Here is a 22939-nt window from a genome sequence, read left to right as displayed (position 1 = left end):
AAATGTGGATGTGTATGACCAACAGATATTCAAAGAGTGAAAATAGCGAAGCCGCTCATTCCCTGCTCTAGGTTGGTTTATATGATTTCCCTGATGGAATGTTGCGTAGAAGAGCTCCCAGACACGTCACACTCCCACTTTTTTGGTCTTTTTATTTCAGTGTCTTTGAATTAAGCGTTCAGTAAAAATGGTGACATTGTTTTGCGTTGTGTCCATAGATTTGTCATGTTCTGTACAGTTCAGATTCGTCTTTCCAGTCCTTTGTATGATCAGTGAAATATATTGGTTAGAATTAGTGGGAGGACTTTCCATCCTTGGAAGAGACAAAAATGTTACAGATTTCTCGTCGTCAATCTGAGGATTGAGCCTTCTAGAATGGTCTTGCCAAGGTTATGACAGTCGATAGTCCCGATCATCTGCGGGGGTCCTTCCCATAGTCCATTCAGTACTGGCTTCCTTATACCAAAAATTTGACAAAGTTATCCTGGAATTGTTCTCTATCTACCATGAAATGGGTTTACCAAGCTCCACCCACTTTTCAGTTATCCTGGTAAATTTTGGCCTCATCGTTCTTACGGTCGTGATCCCTCCATCTGTTGTGTCCTGATGGTGAAGCGATTAACATGCACAGGGATGGGCACCACAATTTTAGGGTTCCGGACAGGTTCTCCTGCACGGCTATTGACGTTCCCAGCTTTGATGCGTTTCCATTTGGCTCTGCGATTTTGGAACCAGATTTTGACTTGTACCTCGCTAAGCTTCAAGGTGTGGGCGATCTGAGACCTCTCGGTCAGGGAGAGGTACTTCTTACAATGGAACTCCTTCTCAAGTTCCAGGAGCTGCTCGCTGGTGAAGGCGGTTCTACGCCGGCGACTTTTCCCCGCTGTTCCGGCTCTGTCTTTCCCGAGGTCCTGCGCACTGTTCTTCCCTTTACCTCGGGGTCTTGTTGGGCCGTTTACATGATCCTGAAGATTCTCATCTCCACAGCTGTCTCCAGAAGTCTCGTCTTCTTCATGGTCACTACAGGCGGACTCCGACAATCGTCCTGCCGTCTTCTCCTCATCAGAGCTGCACAACTTTCCATCTCCTGGAAAGACAGAACATTTCAGGGAATTAGAAGGAGAAACCACCAACCACTCTCTGCTTATCGCATTATAAACTGTTGGAGCCCACGGTCGGTCACCACATTTCTCTACTACTTCACATATCTATATTATATTGAACTCTACTAATTCTTAGATGTGACGGCTGCATTTGTTTTCTTTTTATTTAGACTTATTTCCTTTATTATCACTTGGTGATCCTGCTAGTAACGCACTTCCTGTCCCTCAATGCAGTGATCCTCAACCCTGGCCTACAGGGCACACTAACAGGCCAGGTTTGCAAGATAACTGAAATTCATCCCAGGTGATATCATTTGCTGTTCAGTGATTGCAGTACTCTAGTCTGCATCTCTCCAAGGTAATACTTAAAATCTGGCCTGTTAGTGGGCCCTGAGGACCGGAGTTGAGGACCACTGCCTCAATGCATACCTCCCAACTTTTAAACCTTCGAATGAGGGACACCAGAGATAAGGGAAGACTTGCAGGTAGCTGTGACAAAACTCTTACCAGTGGAAGGGGCTTAGGGAGCGTGGTTATAGAGAGAGCGGGGGGGGGTGAGAGAAAGGGGAGGGGGGGTGAGAGAGAGGAGGGGGGGTGAGAGAAAGGGGGGGTGAGAAAGAGGTGAGAAAGAGGGGGGTGAGAGAAAGAGAGGGGGGGGTGAGAGAAAGGGGGGGGGTGAGAAAGAAAGGTGGGGGCAAGGGGGGGTTAGAGGGAGAGAGGTGGTGAGAGAAAGGGGGGGGGGGTGAGAAAGAAAGGTGGGGCAAGGGGGGGTTAGAGGGAGAGAGGGGGGGTGAGAGGTGGGTAAGAGAGAAAGGGGGTGAGAAAATGAGGGGGGGGTAGGAGAGAGGGGGGAGGATTAGTAAGAGAGAGGGGGTTTCAGAGAGAGGGTGAAGGGGGGTAGAGGGAGAGAGAGAGTGTGAGTGAGAAAAAGGGGATGAGAGGAAGGGGGTGATAAAATGAGGGGGTTAGGACAGAGGGGGATAGGATAAGAAAGTGAGAGGGGTGAGAGATAGGGTTAGAAAGAGAGAGGGGGGTTAGAGAGAGAGACTGGGGGTGAGAAAAAGATGGAATGAGAGGAGGGTGAGAAAAAAGGGTTGAGAGAGAGGGGGGTGACAGAGGGGGTGAGAGAGTGGGGACGGGAAGTGTGATAGGAGAGAGGACATGGAAGTGTGACAGGACAAGGGTACCTGGGCAATGTGAAAGGTGGGGGGCACCTGGGCAATACGACACTTAACTAACACCTGTTTATTTTAACAGAGTGGCACCTGGGAATTTTGACAGGAGGAGGGCAACTGGTCATTGTGACCGCAGAAAGACCCCTGTGCACACGCTATACTTGCTCAGGAGGTTTTGGACTGGAGTCCAGTATGTGACCATGGCAGAGAAGGTATTGTATTTGTAGGTTACCGGGTGGGCGCAACCTGGAGCTGGAGTGGTCCTCCTACATCACCTGGCGGGAGCAGCCTGGGGTGGGAGCAGTCATTCTACATCACCTGGCAGGAGCAGCCTGGGAGAGGAGAGATCCTTCTACATCACCGGGCCTGGAGCAGCCTGGGGTGGGAGCGGTCCTTCTTAATCACCTGGTGGGAGCAGCCTGGGGTGGGAGCGGTCCTTCTTAATCACCTGGTGGGAGCAGCCTGGGGTGGGAGCGGTCCTTCTTAATCACCTGGTGGGAGCAGCCTGGGGTGGGAGCGGTCCTTCTTCATCACCGGGCGGGAGCAGCCTGGGGTGGGAGCGGTCCTTCTTCATCACCGGGCGGGAGCAGCCTGGGGTGGGAGCGGTCCTTCTTAATCACCTGGTGGGAGCAGCCTGGGGTGGGAGCGGTCCTTCTTCATCACCGGGCGGGAGCAGCCTGGGGTGGGAGCGGTCCTTCTTAATCACCTGGTGGGAGCAGCCTGGGGTGGGAGCGGTCCTTCTTCATCACCGGGCGGGAGCAGCCTGGGGTAGGAGCGGTCCTTCTACATCACCGGGCAGGAGTAGCCTGGGGTGGGAGCGGTCCTTCTTCATCACCGGGCAGGAGTAGCCTGGGGTGGGAGCGGTCCTTCTACATCACCGGACGGGAGTAGCCTGGGGTGGGAGCGGTCCTTCTTCATCACCGGGCAGGAGTAGCCTGGGGTGGGAGCGGTCCTTCTTCATCACCGGACGGGAGTAGCCTGGGGTGGGAGCGGTCCTTCTTCATCACCGGGCAGGAGTAGCCTGGGGTGGGAGCGGTCCTTCTTAATCACCTGGTGGGAGCAGCCTGGGGTGGGAGCGGTCCTTCTTAATCACCTGGTGGGAGCAGCCTGGGGTGGGAGCGGTCCTTCTACATCACCGGGCAGGAGTAGCCTGGGGTGGGAGCGGTCCTTCTTCATCACCGGGCGGGAGCAGCCTGGGGTAGGAGCGGTCCTTCTACATCACCGGACGGGAGCAGCCTGGGGTGGAAGCTCATACAGCGTCTTACCTTAGGTGACTGGATCTGCACAGCACTGGTTTCCTCCTGCTGTGCGTGCCTGCAAAGTTTGTCATCGGTTGCTGGGACGCTGGCAATCCTAGCAACCAATGACCACAAAGGGCTCCATTTCGGGACCTTGCTTTAATTAGCCGGACTTACATGAAATCCTGAGACGGTCTCGGTGAATCCGGGACAGTTGGACGGTTTGCCTTTATGTCTACATTCACTTTCCTCTGTCTGACTTTGTTTGTCTCCATTACATGTTGGAGTGATGGAATATTCGTTTTCCACCAGAAAGGGAAGGATGTTTTCAGCTCACAGGAAGTGACAAGGACCTGACATTTCTGGCAGGATCAATGGCCCTTTCTGTACCTGATGAAACTGTTCTTAACCTTAATACTGAAAATGAATGCAGCCGCCACATCTGAGGACCGTTATAACCAACCAATGGAAAAGCAGGACTTTTAAACCACATTATTCAAAACTCCCAATGTGTCATTCCATGATGGTGTAAAGTCAGCTGTAAGGCGATTGCTTTAAAAATATTTCCCAAAACTCATAGATAGGAGAATCATTTCATTGGCTTTATACATGGCATGAAAGTTGGTTGACGCGTTTCGCGGGATCCCAGCTTCTATAGGAACAAATAACCCCAACTAATGCGGCAGATATCAAAGGACTCCAATGTGTACGAAAAAATCTCAAACTTTAACCCAGTGGGCCCCCGGAATCGGGAGAGGAATATAAACTATGTAAAGAGGGCAGGGTTCTGGAGTGTACTGTGTACAGAGTGCAGGCTTCAGGGGTGTGCTATCTACAGAGTGCAGGCTTCAGGGGTGTGCTATCTACAGAGCGCAGGGTTGAGTAGTGTGCTGTGTAGAGAGTGCAGGGTTAAGGAGTGTGCTGTGTACAGAATGCTAAGTTCAGGAATGTGTTACATACAGTGCAGAAGTGTGCTTTGTACAGAGTGCAGGGTTCAGAAATGTGCTGTGTACAGAGCGCAGGGTTCAGGGGTGTGCTATGTACAGAGTGTAGGGTTCAGGTATGTACTATGTACAGAGTGCAGGGTTCAGGGGTGTGCTATGTACAGAGTGCAGGGTTCAGAGGTGCGCTATGAACAGAGTGCTGGGTTCAAGGGTGTGCTATGTACAGAGTGTCTGGTTCGGGAGTATGCTATGCACAGAGTGCAGGGTTCAGGGGTGTGCTATGTACAGAGTTCAGTTCCAGGGGTGCCCTATGAAAAGAGTGTAGGATTCAGGGGTGCCCTATGAACAGAGTACAGGGTTCAGGGGTGTGCTATGTATAGAATGCAGCGTTCAGGAGTGCGCTATGTATTGAGTGCAGTTCCAAGGTTGCCCTATGAACAGAGCGCAGGGTTCAGGGGTGTGCTATTTACAGATAGCAAGCTTCAAGAGTGTGCAACAATAGAGTGCAGGGTTTAGAGGTGTGCTATGTACAAAGTGCAGGGTTCCGGGGTGTGCTATGTGTAGAGTGCATGGTTCAGGGGTGTGCTATGTACAGAGTGCAGGATTGAGGAATGTAATACAGAGTGCAGGGTTCAGGACTGTGCGGTGTACAGGGTGCAGAGTTCAAGGGTGTGCTATGTACAGAGTGCAGGGTTTAGGGATGTGCTATGTACAGAGTGCAGGGTTCAGGGATGTGCTATGTACAGAGTGCAGGGTTCATGTGTGTGCTTTGTACAGAGTACAGGATTGAGGAATGTATTACAGATTGCAGGGTACAGGGATGTGCTATGTGCAGGATTCAGGGGTATTCTATGTACAGAGAGTAGGGTTCCGAGGTATGCTATGTACAGAGTGCAGGGTACAGGGATGTGCTATGTACAGAGTGCAGGAATTTGTTACATACAGAGTTCAGGGTTTCCGGGCGTGCTAAGTACAGAGTGCAGGGTTCAGGACTGTGCTATGAACAGAGTACAGAATTCAGGGGGTGTGCTATGTACAGAGTGCAGGGTTCCGCTGTGCGCTATGAACAGAGTGCTGGGTTTAAAGGTGTGCTATGTACAGAGTGCTGGGTTCAGCGGTGCGCTATGAACAGAGTGCTGGGTTCAGCGGTGCGCTATGAACAGAGTGCTGGGTTCAGCGGTGCGCTATGAACAGAGTGCTGGGTTCAGCGGTGCGCTATGAACAGAGTGCTGGGTTCAGGGGTGTGCTATGTACAGAGTGCAGGGTTCAGGGGTGTGCTATGTACAAAGTGCAGGGTTCCAGGGTGTGCTCTGTGCAGAGTGCATGGTTCAGAAAAGTGGTGTGTACAGAGTGCGGGGTTCAGGGGGTATGCTATGTACAGAGTTCAGGGTTCAGAGGTGTGCTATATACAGAGTGCAGGATTCAGGGGTATGCTATGTACAGAGTTAAAGGTTCAGTGGTTTGTTATGTACGGAATGCAGGGATCAGGGTTGTGCTATAATCAGAGCGCAGGGTTCAGGGGTGTGCTCAGTACAGAGTGCAGAGTACAGGGATGTGCTATGTACAGAGTGCAGGGTTCAGGGGTGTGCTATGTACAGAGTGCAGGGTTTTGGGGTATGCTATGTACAGAGTGCTGGGTTCAGGGGTATGCTATGTACAGAGTTCTGGGTTTAGGGGTGTGCTAAGTACAGAGTGCAGGGTGCAGGAGTGCGCTATGAATAGAGTGCAGCATTCAGGGGGTGTGCTATGTACAGAGTGCAGGTGTCAGGGATCTGCTATGTACAGAGTGCAGGTGTCAGGGGTGTGCTATGTACAAAGTGCAGGGTTCAGGAGTGTGCATGGTCTGCCTCTCACCTGTCCTATAGGATTGCCACCTCATCCCTTTAATCCAGGACACACATTAATTACTCACGGAGTGCCTTCTGTGCATTTTATCCGCCTCAGAGTGTAATAATGTGTGTCCTGGATTATAGGGATGAACCCTAAGACCCTACTGTTCTATAATACTGATTACTATCACACACCTGTCACTTACCTGTCCTATAATACTGAATACTATCACATACCTGTCACTTACCTGTCCTATAATACTAATTACTATCACATACCTGTCACCTACCTGTCCTATAATACTGATTATTATCACACACCTATCACTTACCTGTCCTATAATACTGAATACTATCACATACCTGTCACTTACCTGTCCTATAATACTGATTACTATCACATACCTGTCACTTACCTGTCCTATAATACTGAATTCTTTCACATACCTGTCACTTACCTGTCCTATAATACTGAATTTTTTCACATACCTGTCACTTACCTGTCCTATAATACTGATTACTATCACATACCTGTCACTTACCTGTCCTATAACACTGATTACTATCACACACCTGTCACTTACCTGTCCTATAATACTGATTACTATCACATACCTGTCACTTACCTGTCCTATAATACTGATTACTGTCACACACCTGTCACTTACCTGTCCTATAATACTGATTACTGTCACACACCTGTCACTTACCTGTCCTATAATACTGATTACTATCACACACCTGTCACTTACCTGTCCTATAATACTGATTACTATCACACACCTGTCACTTACCTGTCCTATAATACTGATTACTATCACATACCTGTCACTTACCTGTCCTATAATGCTGATTACGATCACATACCTGTCCTATAATACTGATTACTATCACACACTTGTCACTTACCTGTCCTATAATACTGATTACTATCACACACCTGTCACTTACCTGTCCTATTATACTGATTACTATCACACACCTGTCACTTACCTGTCCTATACTACTGATTACTATCACACACCTGTCACTTACCTGTCCTATAATACTGATTACGATCACATACCTGTCACTTACCTGTCCTATAATACTGATTACTATCACACACCTGTCACTTACCTGTCCTATAATACTGAATACTATCACACACCTGTCACTTACCTGTCCTATAATACTGATTACTATCACACACCTGTCACTTACCTGTCCTATAATACTGAATTCTTTCACATACCTGTCACTTACCTGTCCTATAATACTGAATTTTTTCACATACCTGTCACTTACCTGTCCTATAATACTGATTACGATCACATACCTGTCACTTACCTGTCCTATAATACTGATTACTATCACACACCTGTCACTTACCTGTCCTATAATACTGATTACTATCACATACCTGTCACTTACCTGTCCTATAATACTGAATTCTTTCACATACCTGTCACTTACCTGTCCTATAATACTGATTACTATCACATACCTGTCACTTACCTGTCCTATAACACTGATTACTATCACATACCTGTCACTTACCTGTCCTATAATACTGATTACTATCACACACCTGTCACTTACCTGTCCTATAATACTGATTACTGTCACACACCTGTCACTTACCTGTCCTATAATACTGATTACTGTCACACACCTGTCACTTACCTGTCCTATAATACTGATTACTATCACACACCTGTCACTTACCTGTCCTATAATACTGATTACTATCACATACCTGTCACTTACCTGTCCTATAATGCTGATTACGATCACATACCTGTCACTTACCTGTCCTATAATACTGATTACTATCACACACCTGTCACTTACCTGTCCTATTATACTGATTACTATCACACACCTGTCACTTACCTGTCCTATACTACTGATTACTATCACACACCTGTCACTTACCTGTCCTATAATACTGATTACGATCACATACCTGTCACTTACCTGTCCTATAATACTGATTACTGTCACACACCTGTCACTTACCTGTCCTATAATACTGAATTCTTTCACATACCTGTCCAATAGCACTGATTGCTATCACATACCTGTCCTATAATACTGATTACTAACACACACCTGTCACTTACCTGTCCTATAATACTGATTACTATCACACACCTGTCACTTACCTGTCCTATAATACTGATTACGATCACATACCTGTCACTTACCTGTCCTATAATACTGATTACTATCACACACCTGTCACTTACCTGTCCTATAATACTGATTACTATCACATACCTGTCACTTACCTGCCCTATAAAACTGAATTCTTTCACATACCTGTCCAATAGCACTGATTGCTATCACATACCTGTCCTATAATACTGATTACTATCACATACCTGTCACTTACCTGTCCTATAATACTGATTACTATCACATACCTGTCACTTACCTGTCCTATAATAATGAATTCTTTCACATACCTGTCCAATAGCACTGATTGCTATCACATACCTGTCCTATAATACTGACTACTATCACACACCTGTCACTTACCTGTCCTATAATACTGATTACTATCACATACCTGTCACTTACCTGTCCTATAATACTGAATACTATCACACACCTGTCACTTACCTGTCCTATAATACTGATTACTATCACATACCTGCCACTCACCTGTCCTATAACACTGATTACTATCACACATCCCTCACTCACCTGTCCTATAATACTGATTACTATCACACACCTGTCACTTACCTGTCCTATAATACTGATTACGATCACATACCTGTCACTTACCTGTCCTATAATACTGATTACTATCACACACCTGTCACTTACCTGTCCTATAATACTGATTACTATCACATACCTGTCACTTACCTGTCCTATAATACTGAATTCTTTCACATACCTGTCACTTACCTGTCCTATAATACTGACTACAATCACACACCTGTCACTTACCTGTTTTATAATACTGACTACTATCACACACCTATCACTTACCTGTCCTATAATACTGATTACTATCACACACCTGTCACTTACCTGTCCTATAATACTGAATACTATCACACACCTGTCACTTACCTGTCCTATAATACTGATTACTATCACACATCCCTCACTCACCTGTCCTATAATACTGATTACTATCACACACCTGTCACTTACCTGTCCTATAATACTGATTACTATCACATACCTGCCATTCACCTGTCCTATAACACTGATTACTATCACACATCCCTCACTCACCTGTCCTATAATACTGATTACTATCACACACCTGTCACTTACCTGTCCTATAATACTGATTACTATCACATACCTGTCACTTACCTGTCCTATAATACTGAATTCTTTCACATACCTGTCACTTACCTGTCCTATAATACTGATTACTATCACATACCTGTCACTTACCTGTCCTATAATACTGACTACTATCACACACCTGTCACTTACCTGTTTTATAATACTGACTACTATCACACACCTATCACTTACCTGTCCTATAATACTGATTACTATCACACACATGTCACTTACCTGTCCTATAATACTGATTACTATCACACACCTATCACTTACCTGTCCTATAATACTGATTACTATCACACACCTGTCACTTACCTGTCCTATAATACTGATTACTATCACACACCTATCACTTACCTGTCCTATAATACTGATTACTATCACACACCTGTCACTTACCTGTCCTATAATACTGATTACTATCACATACCTGTCACTTACCTGTCCTATAATACTGATTACTATCACATACCTGTCACTTACCTGCCCTATAATACTGACTACTATCACACACCTGTCACTTACCTGTTTTATAATACTGATTACTATCACATACCTGTCACTTACCTGTCCTATAATACTGATTACTATCACACACCTGTCACTTACCTGTCCTATAATACTGATTACTATCACACACCTGTCACTCACCTGTCCTATACTACTGATTACTATCACACACCTGTCACTTACCTGTTTTATAATACTGATTACTATCACATACCTGTCACTTACCTGTCCTATAATACTGATTACTATCACATACCTGTCACTTACGTGTCCTATAATACTGATTACTATCACACACCTGTCACTTACCTGTCCTATACTACTGATTACTATCACATACCTGTCACTTACCTGTCCTATAATACTGACTACTATCACACACCTGTCACTTACCTGTTTTATAATACTGATTACTATCACACACCTGTCACTTACCTGTCCTATAATACTGATTACTATCACACACCTGTCACTTACCTGTCCTATAATACTGATTACTATCACATACCTGTCCTATAATACTGATTACCATCACACACCTGTCACTTACCTGTCCTATAATACTGATTACTATCACATACCTGTCACTTACCTGTCCAGTACTACTGAATTCTTTCACTTACCTGTCCAATAGCACTGATTACTATCACACACCTGTCACTTACCTGTCCTATAATACTGATTACTAACACACACCTGTCACTTACCTTTCCTATAATACTGATTACTATCACACACTTGTCACTTACCTGTCCTATAATACTGATTACTATCACACACCTGTCACTTACCTGTCCTATTATACTGATTACTATCACATACCTGTCACTTACCTGTCCTATAATACTGATTACTATCACATACCTGTCACTTACCTGTCCTATAATACTGATTACTATCACACACCTGTCACTCACCTGTCCTATAATACTGATTACTATCACATACCTGTCACTTACCTGTCCTATAATACTGAATTCTTTCACATACCTGTCCAATAGCACTGATTGCTATCACATACCTGTCCTATAATACTGATTACTAACACACACCTGTCACTTACCTGTCCTATAATACTGATTACTATCACACACCTGTCACTTACCTGTCCTATAATACTGATTACTATCACACACCTGTCACTTACCTGTCCTATACTACTGATTACTATCACATACCTGTCACTTACCTGTCCTATACTACTGATTACTATCACACACCTGTCACTTACCTGTCCTATAATACTGATTACGATCACATACCTGTCACTTACCTGTCCTATAATACTGATTACTATCACACACCTGTCACTTACCTGTCCTATAATACTGATTACTATCACATACCTGTCACTTACCTGCCCTATAAAACTGAATTCTTTCACATACCTGTCCAATAGCACTGATTGCTATCACATACCTGTCCTATAATACTGATTACTATCACACACCTGTCACTTACCTGTCCTATAATACTGATTACTATCACATACCTGTCACTTACCTGTCCTATAATACTGATTACTATCACATACCTGTCACTTACCTGTCCTATAATACTGAATTCTTTCACATACCTGTCCAATAGCACTGATTGCTATCACATACCTGTCCTATAATACTGACTACTATCACACACCTGTCACTTACCTGTCCTATAATACTGATTACTATCACATACCTGTCACTTACCTGTCCTATAATACTGAATACTATCACACACCTGTCACTTACCTGTCCTATAATACTGATTACTATCACACATCCCTCACTCACCTGTCCTATAATACTGATTACTATCACACACCTGTCACTTACCTGTCCTATAATACTGATTACGATCACATACCTGTCACTTACCTGTCCTATAATACTGATTACTATCACACACCTGTCACTTACCTGTCCTATAATACTGATTACTATCACATACCTGTCACTTACCTGTCCTATAATACTGAATTCTTTCACATACCTGCCACTCACCTGTCCTATAACACTGATTACTATCACACATCCCTCACTCACCTGTCCTATAATACTGATTACTATCACACACCTGTCACTTACCTGTCCTATAATACTGATTACGATCACATACCTGTCACTTACCTGTCCTATAATACTGATTACTATCACACACCTGTCACTTACCTGTCCTATAATACTGATTACTATCACATACCTGTCACTTACCTGTCCTATAATACTGAATTCTTTCACATACCTGTCACTTACCTGTCCTATAATACTGACTACAATCACACACCTGTCACTTACCTGTTTTATAATACTGACTACTATCACACACCTATCACTTACCTGTCCTATAATACTGATTACTATCACACACCTGTCACTTACCTGTCCTATAATACTGAATACTATCACACACCTGTCACTTACCTGTCCTATAATACTGATTACTATCACATACCTGTCACTTACCTGTCCTATAATACTGAATTCTTTCACATACCTGTCACTTACCTGTCCTATAATACTGACTACTATCACACACCTGTCACTTACCTGTTTTATAATACTGACTACTATCACACACCTATCACTTACCTGTCCTATAATACTGATTACTATCACACACATGTCACTTACCTGTCCTATAATACTGATTACTATCACACACCTATCACTTACCTGTCCTATAATACTGATTACTATCACACACCTGTCACTTACCTGTCCTATAATACTGATTACTATCACACACCTGTCACTTACCTGTCCTATAATACTGATTACTATCACACACCTGTCACTTACCTGTCCTATAATACTGATTACTATCACATACCTGTCACTTACCTGTCCTATAATACTGATTACTATCACATACCTGTCACTTACCTGCCCTATAATACTGACTACTATCACACACCTGTCACTTACCTGTTTTATAATACTGATTACTATCACACACCTGTCACTCACCTGTCCTATACTACTGATTACTATCACACACCTATCACTTACCTGTCCTATAATACTGATTACTATCACACACCTGTCACTTACCTGTCCTATAATACTGATTACTATCACACACCTGTCACTCACCTGTCCTATACTACTGATTACTATCACACACCTGTCACTTACCTGTTTTATAATACTGATTACTATCACATACCTGTCACTTCCCTGTCCTATAATACTGATTACTATCACACACCTGTCACTTACCTGTTTTATAATACTGATTACTATCACATACCTGTCACTTACCTGTCCTATAATACTGATTACTATCACATACCTGTCACTTACGTGTCCTATAATACTGATTACTATCACACACCTGTCACTTACCTGTCCTATAATACTGATTACTATCACATACCTGTCACTTACCTGTCCTATAATACTGACTACTATCACACACCTGTCACTTACCTGTTTTATAATACTGATTACTATCACACACCTGTCACTTACCTGTCCTATAATACTGATTACTATCACACACCTGTCACTTACCTGTCCTATAATACTGATTACTATCACATACCTGTCCTATAATACTGATTACCATCACACACCTGTCACTTACCTGTCCTATAATACTGATTACTATCACATACCTGTCACTTACCTGTCCAGTACTACTGAATTCTTTCACTTACCTGTCCAATAGCACTGATTACTATCACACACCTGTCACTTACCTGTCCTATAATACTGATTACTAACACACACCTGTCACTTACCTGTCCTATAATACTGATTACTATCACACACCTTTCACTTACCTGTCCTATAATACTGATTACTATCACACACCTGTCACTTACCTGTCCTATAATACTGATTACGATCACATACCTGTCACTTACCTGTTTTATAATACTGACTACTATCACACACCTGTCACTTACCTGTCCTATTATACTGATTACTATCACATACCTGTCACCTACCTGTCCTATAATACTGATTACTATCACATACCTGTCACTTACCTGTCCTATAATACTGATTACTATCACACACCTGTCACTCACCTGTCCTATAATACTGATTACTATCACACACCTGTCACTTACCTGTCCTATAATACTGATTACTATCACACACCTGTCACTTACCTGTCCTATAATACTGATTACGATCACATACCTGTCACTTACCTGTTTTATAATACTGACTACTATCACACACCTGTCACTTACCTGTCCTATAATACTGATTACTATCACACACATGTAACTTACCTGTCCTATAATACTGAATACTATCGCACACCTGTCACTCACCTGTCCTATAATACTGATTACTATCACACACCTGTCACTTACCTGTCCTATAATACTGATTACGATCACATACCTGTCACTTACCTGTCCTATAATACTGATTACTATCACATACCTGTCACTTACCTGTCCTATAATACTGATTACTATCACATACCTGTCACTTACCTGTCCTATAATACTGATTACGATCACATACCTGTCACTTACCTGTCCTATAATACTGATTACTATCACATACCTGTCACTTACCTGTCCTATAATACTGATTACGATCACATACCTGTCACTTACCTGTCCTATAATACTGATTACGATCACATACCTGTCACTTACCTGTCCTATAATACTGATTACTATCACATACCTGTCACTTACCTGTCCTATAATACTGATTACTATCACATACCTGTCACTTACCTGTCCTATAATACTGACTACTATCACATACCTGTCACTTACCTGTCCTATAATACTGACTACTATCACACACCTGTCACTTACCTGTTTTATAATACTGACTACTATCACACACCTATCACTTACCTGTCCTATAATACTGATTACTATCACATACCTGTCACTTACCTGTCCTATAATACTGATTACTATCACACACATGTCACTTACCTGTCCTATAATACTGATTACTATCACACACCTGTCACTTACCTGTCCTATAATACTGATTACTATCACATACCTGTCACTTACCTGTCCTATAATACTGAATACTATCGCACACCTGTCACTTACCTGTCCTATAATACTGATTACTATCACATACCTGTCACTTACCTGTCCTATAATACTGATTACTATCACACACATGTCACTTACCTGTCCTATAATACTGATTACTATCACACACCTATCACTTACCTGTCCTATAATACTGAATACTATCGCACACCTGTCACTTACCTGTCCTATAATACTGATTACTATCACATACCTGCCACTCACCTGTCCTATAACACTGATTACTATCACACATCCCTCACTCACCTGTCCTATAATACTGATTACGATCACATACCTGTCACTTACCTGTCCTATAATACTGATTACTATCACACACCTGTCACTTACCTGTCCTATAATACTGATTACTATCACATACCTGTCACTTACCTGTCCTATAATACTGAATTCTTTCACATACCTGTCACTTACCTGTCCTATAATACTGATTACTATCACATACCTGTCACTTACCTGTCCTATAATACTGAATTCTTTCACACACCTGTCACTTACCTGTCCTATAATACTGATTACTATCACATACCTGTCACTTACCTGTCCTATAATACTGATTACTATCACACACCTATCACTTACCTGTCCTATAATACTGATTACTATCACACACATGTCACTTACCTGTCCTATAATACTGATTACTATCACATACCTGTCACTTACCTGTCCTATAATACTGATTACTATCACATACCTGTCACTTACCTGTCCTATAATACTGATTACTATCACACACCTGTCACTTACCTGTCCTATAATACTGATTACTATCACACACCTGTCACTTACCTGTCCTATAATACTGATTACTATCACATACCTGTCACTTACCTGCCCTATAATACTGACTACTATCACACACCTGTCACTTACCTGTTTTATAATACTGATTACTATCACATACCTGCCACTTACCTGTCCTATAATACTGATTACTATCACATACCTGTCACTTACCTGTCCTATAATACTGATTACTATCACATACCTGTCACTTACCTGTCCTATAATACTGATTACTATCACATACCTGTCCTATAATACTGATTACCATCACACACCTGTCACTTACCTGTCCTATAATACTGATTACTATCACATACCTGTCACTTACCTGTCCAGTACTACTGAATTCTTTCACTTACCTGTCCAATAGCACTGATTACTATCACACACCTGTCACTTACCTGTCCTATAATACTGATTACTAACACACACCTGTCACTTACCTGTCCTATAATACTGGCTACTATCACACACTTGTCACTTACCTGTCCTATAATACTGATTACTATCACACACCTATCACTTACCTGTCCTATAATACTGATTACTATCACACACCTATCACTTACCTGTCCTATAATACTGATTACTATCACATACCTGTCACTTACCTGTCCAGTACTACTGAATTCTTTCACTTACCTGTCCAATAGCACTGATTACTATCACACACCTGTCACTTACCTGTCCTATACTACTGATTACTATCACACACCTGTCACTTACCTGTCCTATAATACTGATTACGATCACATACCTGTCACTTACCTGTCCTATAATACTGATTACTGTCACACACCTGTCACTTACCTGTCCTATAATACTGATTACTATCACATACCTGTCACTTACCTGTCCTATAATACTGAATTCTTTCACATACCTGTCCAATAGCACTGATTGCTATCACATACCTGTCCTATAATACTGATTACTAACACACACCTGTCACTTACCTGTCCTATAATACTGATTACTATCACACACCTGTCACTTACCTGTCCTATAATACTGATTACTATCACACACCTGTCACTTACCTGTCCTATACTACTGATTACTATCACACACCTGTCACTTACCTGTCCTATACTACTGATTACTATCACATACCTGTCACTTACCTGTCCTATAATACTGATTACTGTCACACACCTGTCACTTACCTGTCCTATAATACTGATTACTATCACATACCTGTCACTTACCTGTCCTATAATACTGATTACTATCACATACCTGTCACTTACCTGTCCTATAATACTGAATTCTTTCACATACCTGTCCAATAGCACTGATTGCTATCACATACCTGTCCTATAATACTGACTACTATCACACACTTGTCACTTACCTGTCCTATAATACTGATTACTATTACACACCTGTCACTTACCTGTCCTATAATACTGATTACTATCACACACCTGTCACTTACCTGTCCTATAATACTGATTACTATCACATACCTGCCACTCACCTGTCCTATAACACTGATTACTATCACACACCTGTCACTTACCTGTCCTATAATACTGATTACTATCACATACCTGTCACTTACCTGTCCTATAATACTGATTACTATCACACACCTGTCACTTACCTGTCCTATAATACTGATTACTATCACACACCTGTCACTTACCTGTCCTATAATACTGAATACTATCACACACCTGTCACTTACCTGTCCTATAATACTGATTACTATCACATACCTGTCACTTACCTGTCCTATAATACTGACTACTATCACATACCTGTCACTTACCTGTCCTATAATACTGATTACTATCACATACCTGTCACTTACCTGTCCTATAATACTGACTACTATCACATACCTGTCACATACCTGTCCTATAATACTGATTACTATCACATACCTGTCACTTACCTGTCCTATAATACTGATTACTATCACATACCTGTCACTTACCTGTCCTATAATACTGATTACTATCACATACCTGTCACTTACCTGTCCTATAATACTGATTACTATCACACACCTGTCACTTACCTGTGCTATAACACTGATTACTATCACACACCTGTCACTTACCTGTCCTATAATACTGAATACTATCACACACCTGTCACTTACCTGTCCTATAATACTGATTACTATCACATACCTGTCACTTACCTGTCCTATAATACTGATTACGATCACATACCTGTCACTTACCTGTCCTATAATACTGATTACTATCACATACCTGTCACTTACCTGTCCTATAATACTGATTACGATCACATACCTGTCACTTACCTGTCCTATAATACTGATTACTATCGCATACCTGTCATTTACCTGTCCTATAATACTGAATTCTTTCACATACCTGTCCAATAGCACTGATTGCTTACACACACCTGTCACTCACTTTTCCCTTTATAAATCTTTGAATGACATTAATAAGGTATAGAGACCCGAGCCGCCATTCACCAGTATTATTCTTCCACACCTGTCACCCCTCTGTGCTATGAACGGTACGCTGACTGTGGAGGTCTATGATTGAGCACAGATAATCATGAACACCTGTCACTCACCTGTGAAGTCTGGTGCACACCTGTCACTCACCTGTGAAGTCTGGCGCACACCTGTCACTCACCTGTGAAATCTGGGGCACACCTCACACCTCACACCATCTGGAATGACTTCCTCTTCTAGTTTGGTGACCAACTTTGTCACCTCCTCATTAGACATTCCTGCTCTCCCCTGTCCACTTACCTGCCAGGTTGGTGTAGGTGTCTGAAGTTTTCTCTTGGTTCTTCTGTGCTTCTTGCTGCCTGTTCCCTTCCTCGGAGTCTGGGGACCCATCAATAGGGTCCTGACAGTAGAGAGCATCAGACGAGTCTCTGAAGCTGGGCAAAGCAGTGCTGATGGTCACCATGGATGGAAGTCCTTGTCCTAAGCTGGCACAAAAACTGTTATTCAAGCGTCCAGTGAAAGGGGTGACAGGTCCCAGTGGGGGGAGCGGAGACGGAGGCATCACAAGGGGTCTGTATGGCATGTACATGGGGTACCCAGTGTAAAGAACATGTCCTGGGCGAGCAGGTGGGCTTCCAATCAGGGAGTCTATTGAGAAAGTACTGGCCACCCCACTGGGTCGCTGCATCGTCCTTATTGTCCCTCCGCTGGGTGGTATCCGGGAGATGTGAGACTATGGAAGGAACTGTCAGTATGAGAAGAGCCGAGTGTCACATCAGGAGGAGGAGGAGGGGGGCAGCGGGGGAGGGGGGGGGCTCCCATCATCTATCTTCACTCCTTACGCATCACTTCTTCAGTCACCCTGTGAAGATCTCTGGCTGCCCAGACACCGGGGACAATGCCAGGCTGGAGAGAGACACCCAATGCCAAGACCAAACTTCTTCCCAAATAACTTTTTTCTATCCAGGTCCAAATCACCAAACAAGAGGGAGCCCAAGAAAAACCTTCCCAGAGCAAGAGCCAGAAAAAGAACGAGAGAGACAGAGAAAAGGAGAGAGCGAGGAAGGAGAGAGAAGAAGAAAGACTTTCCTAGAACAAGAGCCAGAAATAGAGATTGAGAAAAAAAGAGAGGAAGGAAGAAAGACAGAAAGAAAGACTTGCTGAAAACAAATTCCAGAAAAAGAGGGCAAGGAGGGAGGAGAGAGAAGAAAGAGACAGAAAAAGAGAGACAGAAAGAAAGAGAAAAGTGAGAGAAGATGAAGAATGGGAGAAGGGGGCAGAACAAAAGAAAGAGAGACACAAAGAAAGACTTTCAGAGAACAAGAGCCAGAAAAAGAGCGAGAGAAAGAAGGGAGATGAGAGAAGGAGGAAGAGGAAGAGACGGAAAGAGAGAGAAGATGAAGAATTAGAGAGAGGGGGAGCAGAACGAAAGAAAGAATTTCCGAGAGCAAGAGCCAAAAGAAGAAGAGAGGGAGAGAAAGAGGGAGAGAAAGAGGGAGAGGATGAAGAATGACAGAGAGAGACCGAGAAATACTTTCATAGAACAAGAGCCAGAAATAGAGAGAGGAAGAAGGGAAAAGAAGATGAAGAATGAGGGAGAGGAGGGAGAACGAAGGAGAGAGAGTCACGAAGGAAGACTTTCCAAGAACAAGAGCCAGAAAAAAGAAGAGAGAAAGGAGAGAGAAGAAATAAAGAAAGACAGAAAGGAAAAAAGAGAGAGAATGAAGGGGACACAATGAAATACTTTCTAAAAACAAGAGCCAGAAAAACAGAAAGATAGAATGAGAGAGGAAGAATAAGACAGAAAAAGAAAGAGGAAGGGGGGGGCAGAACAAAAATGAGAGAGACACCAAGAAAGACTTTCCTGAAAACAAGAGCCAGAAAGAGAGAGAAGAAGAATCTGAGAGAATGGAGAGAATAAGAAAGAGAGACACCAAGAAAGACTTTCCGAGAGCAGAAAAATAGAAGGAGAGAGAAGAAATAGATAGATAGAGAGGGGGAGCTGTATGAAAGGAAAGACTTTCCGAGAACAAGAGCTAGAAATAGAGAAAAGAGAGAGAAGGAAAAGAGACACCAAGAAATATTTAATTGAGAGCAGAAAAATAGAGAAAGAGGGAGAGAGAAGAAAGACTTTGTGAGAAGAAGAGCCAGAAGAGGAGCGAGAAAGAAAGAGAATTGAGAAGGAGTTGGGAGAAATGGAGGGAGGAGAGAGAGAAAAAGAAGAATTGAGGAGAGGGTTAAGAGAAAGAAAAGACAGAGATTGGAGAGGGGGGGGGGATTGGAGAGGGGGGGGGATTGGAGAGGGGGGGGGGGATTGGAGAGGGGGGGAGAGAGCGATAGAGAAGAACGAAGAAATAGATGGCAGTAAAAGACGAGGAAAGGGAAATGGGGAAAGAATAAAGTTCATGGCCCAGAAGGGTTAGATATCATAGACCCGGAACAGGGCCACAGGACAGTCACATGATCAGTGCCATAGAGGAAGGACAATGTCATAGACCCCGACAAGTGGCATAAAGTGCCATAGACCACACAGCCCTATGAACAGTGCCATAGACCACACGGCCCTATGAACAGTGCCATAGACCACACGGCCCTATGAACAGTGCCATAGACCACACGGCCCTATGAACAGTGCCATAGACCACACGGCCCTATGAACAGTGCCATAGACCAGACGGCCCTATGAACAGTGCCATAGACCAGACGGCCCTATGAACAGTGCCATAGACCAGACGGCCCTATGAACAGTGCCATAGACCAGACGGCCCTATGAACAGTGCCATAGACCAGACGGCCCTATGAACAGTGCCATAGACCAGACGGCCCTATGAACAGTGCCATAGACCAGACGGCCCTATGAACAGTGCCATAGACCACACGGCCCTATGAACAGTGCCATAGACCACACGGCCCTATGAACAGTGCCATAGACCACACGGCCCTATGAACAGTGCCATAGACCAAAAACAATGCTTTAGTCCAGGACCAGCCAAGGAACAGTGCCATAGACCAGAAAGTCTGCCAACAACTATGTTTTAGACCAGGACCAGCCCAGGAACAGTGCCAAAGATCACATAGTCCCATGAGCCATGCTATAGATCAGAGACAATGCCAAGAACAATGTTTTAGACCAGGACCAGCCCATGAACAGTGCCATAGACCAGGCCAACCCCAGCAACAGTGCCATATATGGAGGCAGTGCCAGGGACCCCTATAGATGATGGGAGTGGGGGGACCGGGGTCACAGACAGGACCCCAGCACAGTGGTGGGCCAGGCGGGGGTCAGTGGGATATTGGGAAGTATTGGGGTTGTTATCTGGTGAATCATCTGGAAATGTGAATCTTTCCTCCTCTCCGGTGTTTTGCGCTCCCCATTCCGGGGTTAATTCTAACCTGGCTGTGATTGTGGATTGCTGTGATCGGCAGAGCCAGGGGTTAATAATGAGCCCCCCCACCCCCCCCCCCACAATATGCTGATTTGTGTCTTCCTGCCTCTGATTAGACCCATTCAGCTGCCTCTGATTACTGGAGAGGGGCTCGGCTGATTAGCGCTCGGGGTCAGAGATGCTAATTACTGCGGTAATTACCGACACGTCTTCCTGGCCTCGTAGGACCCGGAGATGGGAGGTCAACTCTAGGAAAAGCTCTTCTATGGGTGATTGGGGGGCGCAGGCCAGGGTGGGGGAGGGGACAATAAACTTTCTATGAAAAGTTGTGACATATTCCATCCTCACCCCCCCCCCCCCGCCTTCTAATATAAGGCTCATAGACCCCCCGCCCCCCCCCCCCCCCCCCAGTCAGTGTGATGCCCCATAACCTCTACAGGCATTTATATACTCCCCATCAATGACCCCTATTATATACCCCCCCCCCCCCGAGAACATTCCCAACTGTAGGGTTGTCCCCTCCGCAATTCTCACGCAGATCAGAACAGATGAATGGAGGAGTGAGAAGGAATCTTCCCGGAAGAAGGAGCCTCGGAAAATCCTTCCCACCCCCACAATCCAAACATTCGTACCGTAAGACCCTTCGAATACTGGAGGTGGGATTGGATTGGCTTCCTCCAAATCTGCCCATCCCCCATCTGTAAAACATTCACATCCAAACCAAACAAATCGAATATCAGGAATAAGTCAGAAAACATTCACCCCAGGGGCCCCAGAAAACATTCACCCCAGGGGCCCCAGAAAACATTCACCCCAGGGGCCACAGAAAACATACACCCCAGGGGCCCCAGAAAACATTCACACCCGGGGGCCCCAGAAAAAATTCACCCCAGGGGCCCCAGAAAACATTCACCCCAGGGGCCCCAGAAAACATTCACCCCAGGGCCACAGAAAACATTCATCCCAGGGGCCACAGAAAACATTCACCCCAGGGGCCCCAGAAAACATTCACACCCGGGGGCCCCAGAAAAAATTCGCCCCAAGGGCCCCAGAAAACATTCACCCCAGGGGCCCCAGAAAACATTCACCCCAGGGCCACAGAAAACATTCATCCCAGGGGCCACAGAAAACATTCACCCCAGGGGCCCCAGAAAACATTCACCCCAGGGGCCCCAGAAAACATTCACCCC

General features: G+C 44.0%; 1 protein-coding gene across 1 annotated transcript; it reads right to left on the bottom strand.

Annotated features, from left to right (window-relative positions):
- Window positions 1-165: 165 nt before the first annotated feature.
- GBX1 (gastrulation brain homeobox 1) lies at window positions 166-19104 on the bottom strand. The gene is made up of 2 exons (XM_082276002.1): window positions 18664-19104; window positions 166-1087 (listed from the first exon to the last, which is right to left on the bottom strand). The coding sequence occupies exons 1-2, from the start codon at window positions 19049-19051 to the stop codon at window positions 573-575; spliced, it is 903 nt and encodes a 300-aa protein (XP_082132128.1). The 5' UTR covers window positions 19052-19104; the 3' UTR covers window positions 166-572.
- Window positions 19105-22939: the final 3835 nt, after the last annotated feature.

Source organism: Pelophylax lessonae, assembly GCF_965119305.1.
Source record: "Pelophylax lessonae genome assembly, contig: HAP1_SCAFFOLD_164, whole genome shotgun sequence".
Taxonomy (NCBI): Eukaryota; Metazoa; Chordata; class Amphibia; order Anura; family Ranidae; genus Pelophylax; species Pelophylax lessonae.
Note: the sequence above shows the minus strand (reverse complement) of the source record. Positions and strands in the feature narration are given on the sequence as shown.

Excerpts from the sequence above, each read along its gene's own strand:
- GBX1 (XM_082276002.1), bottom strand. The coding sequence starts at position 19,051 with ATGCAGCGACCCAGTGGGGTGGCCAGTACTTTCTCAATAGACTCCCTG. Across the intron at positions 1,088-18,663 it reads CACCTACACCAACCTGGCAG|GAGATGGAAAGTTGTGCAGC; the intron begins GTAAGTGGACAG and ends CTGTCTTTCCAG.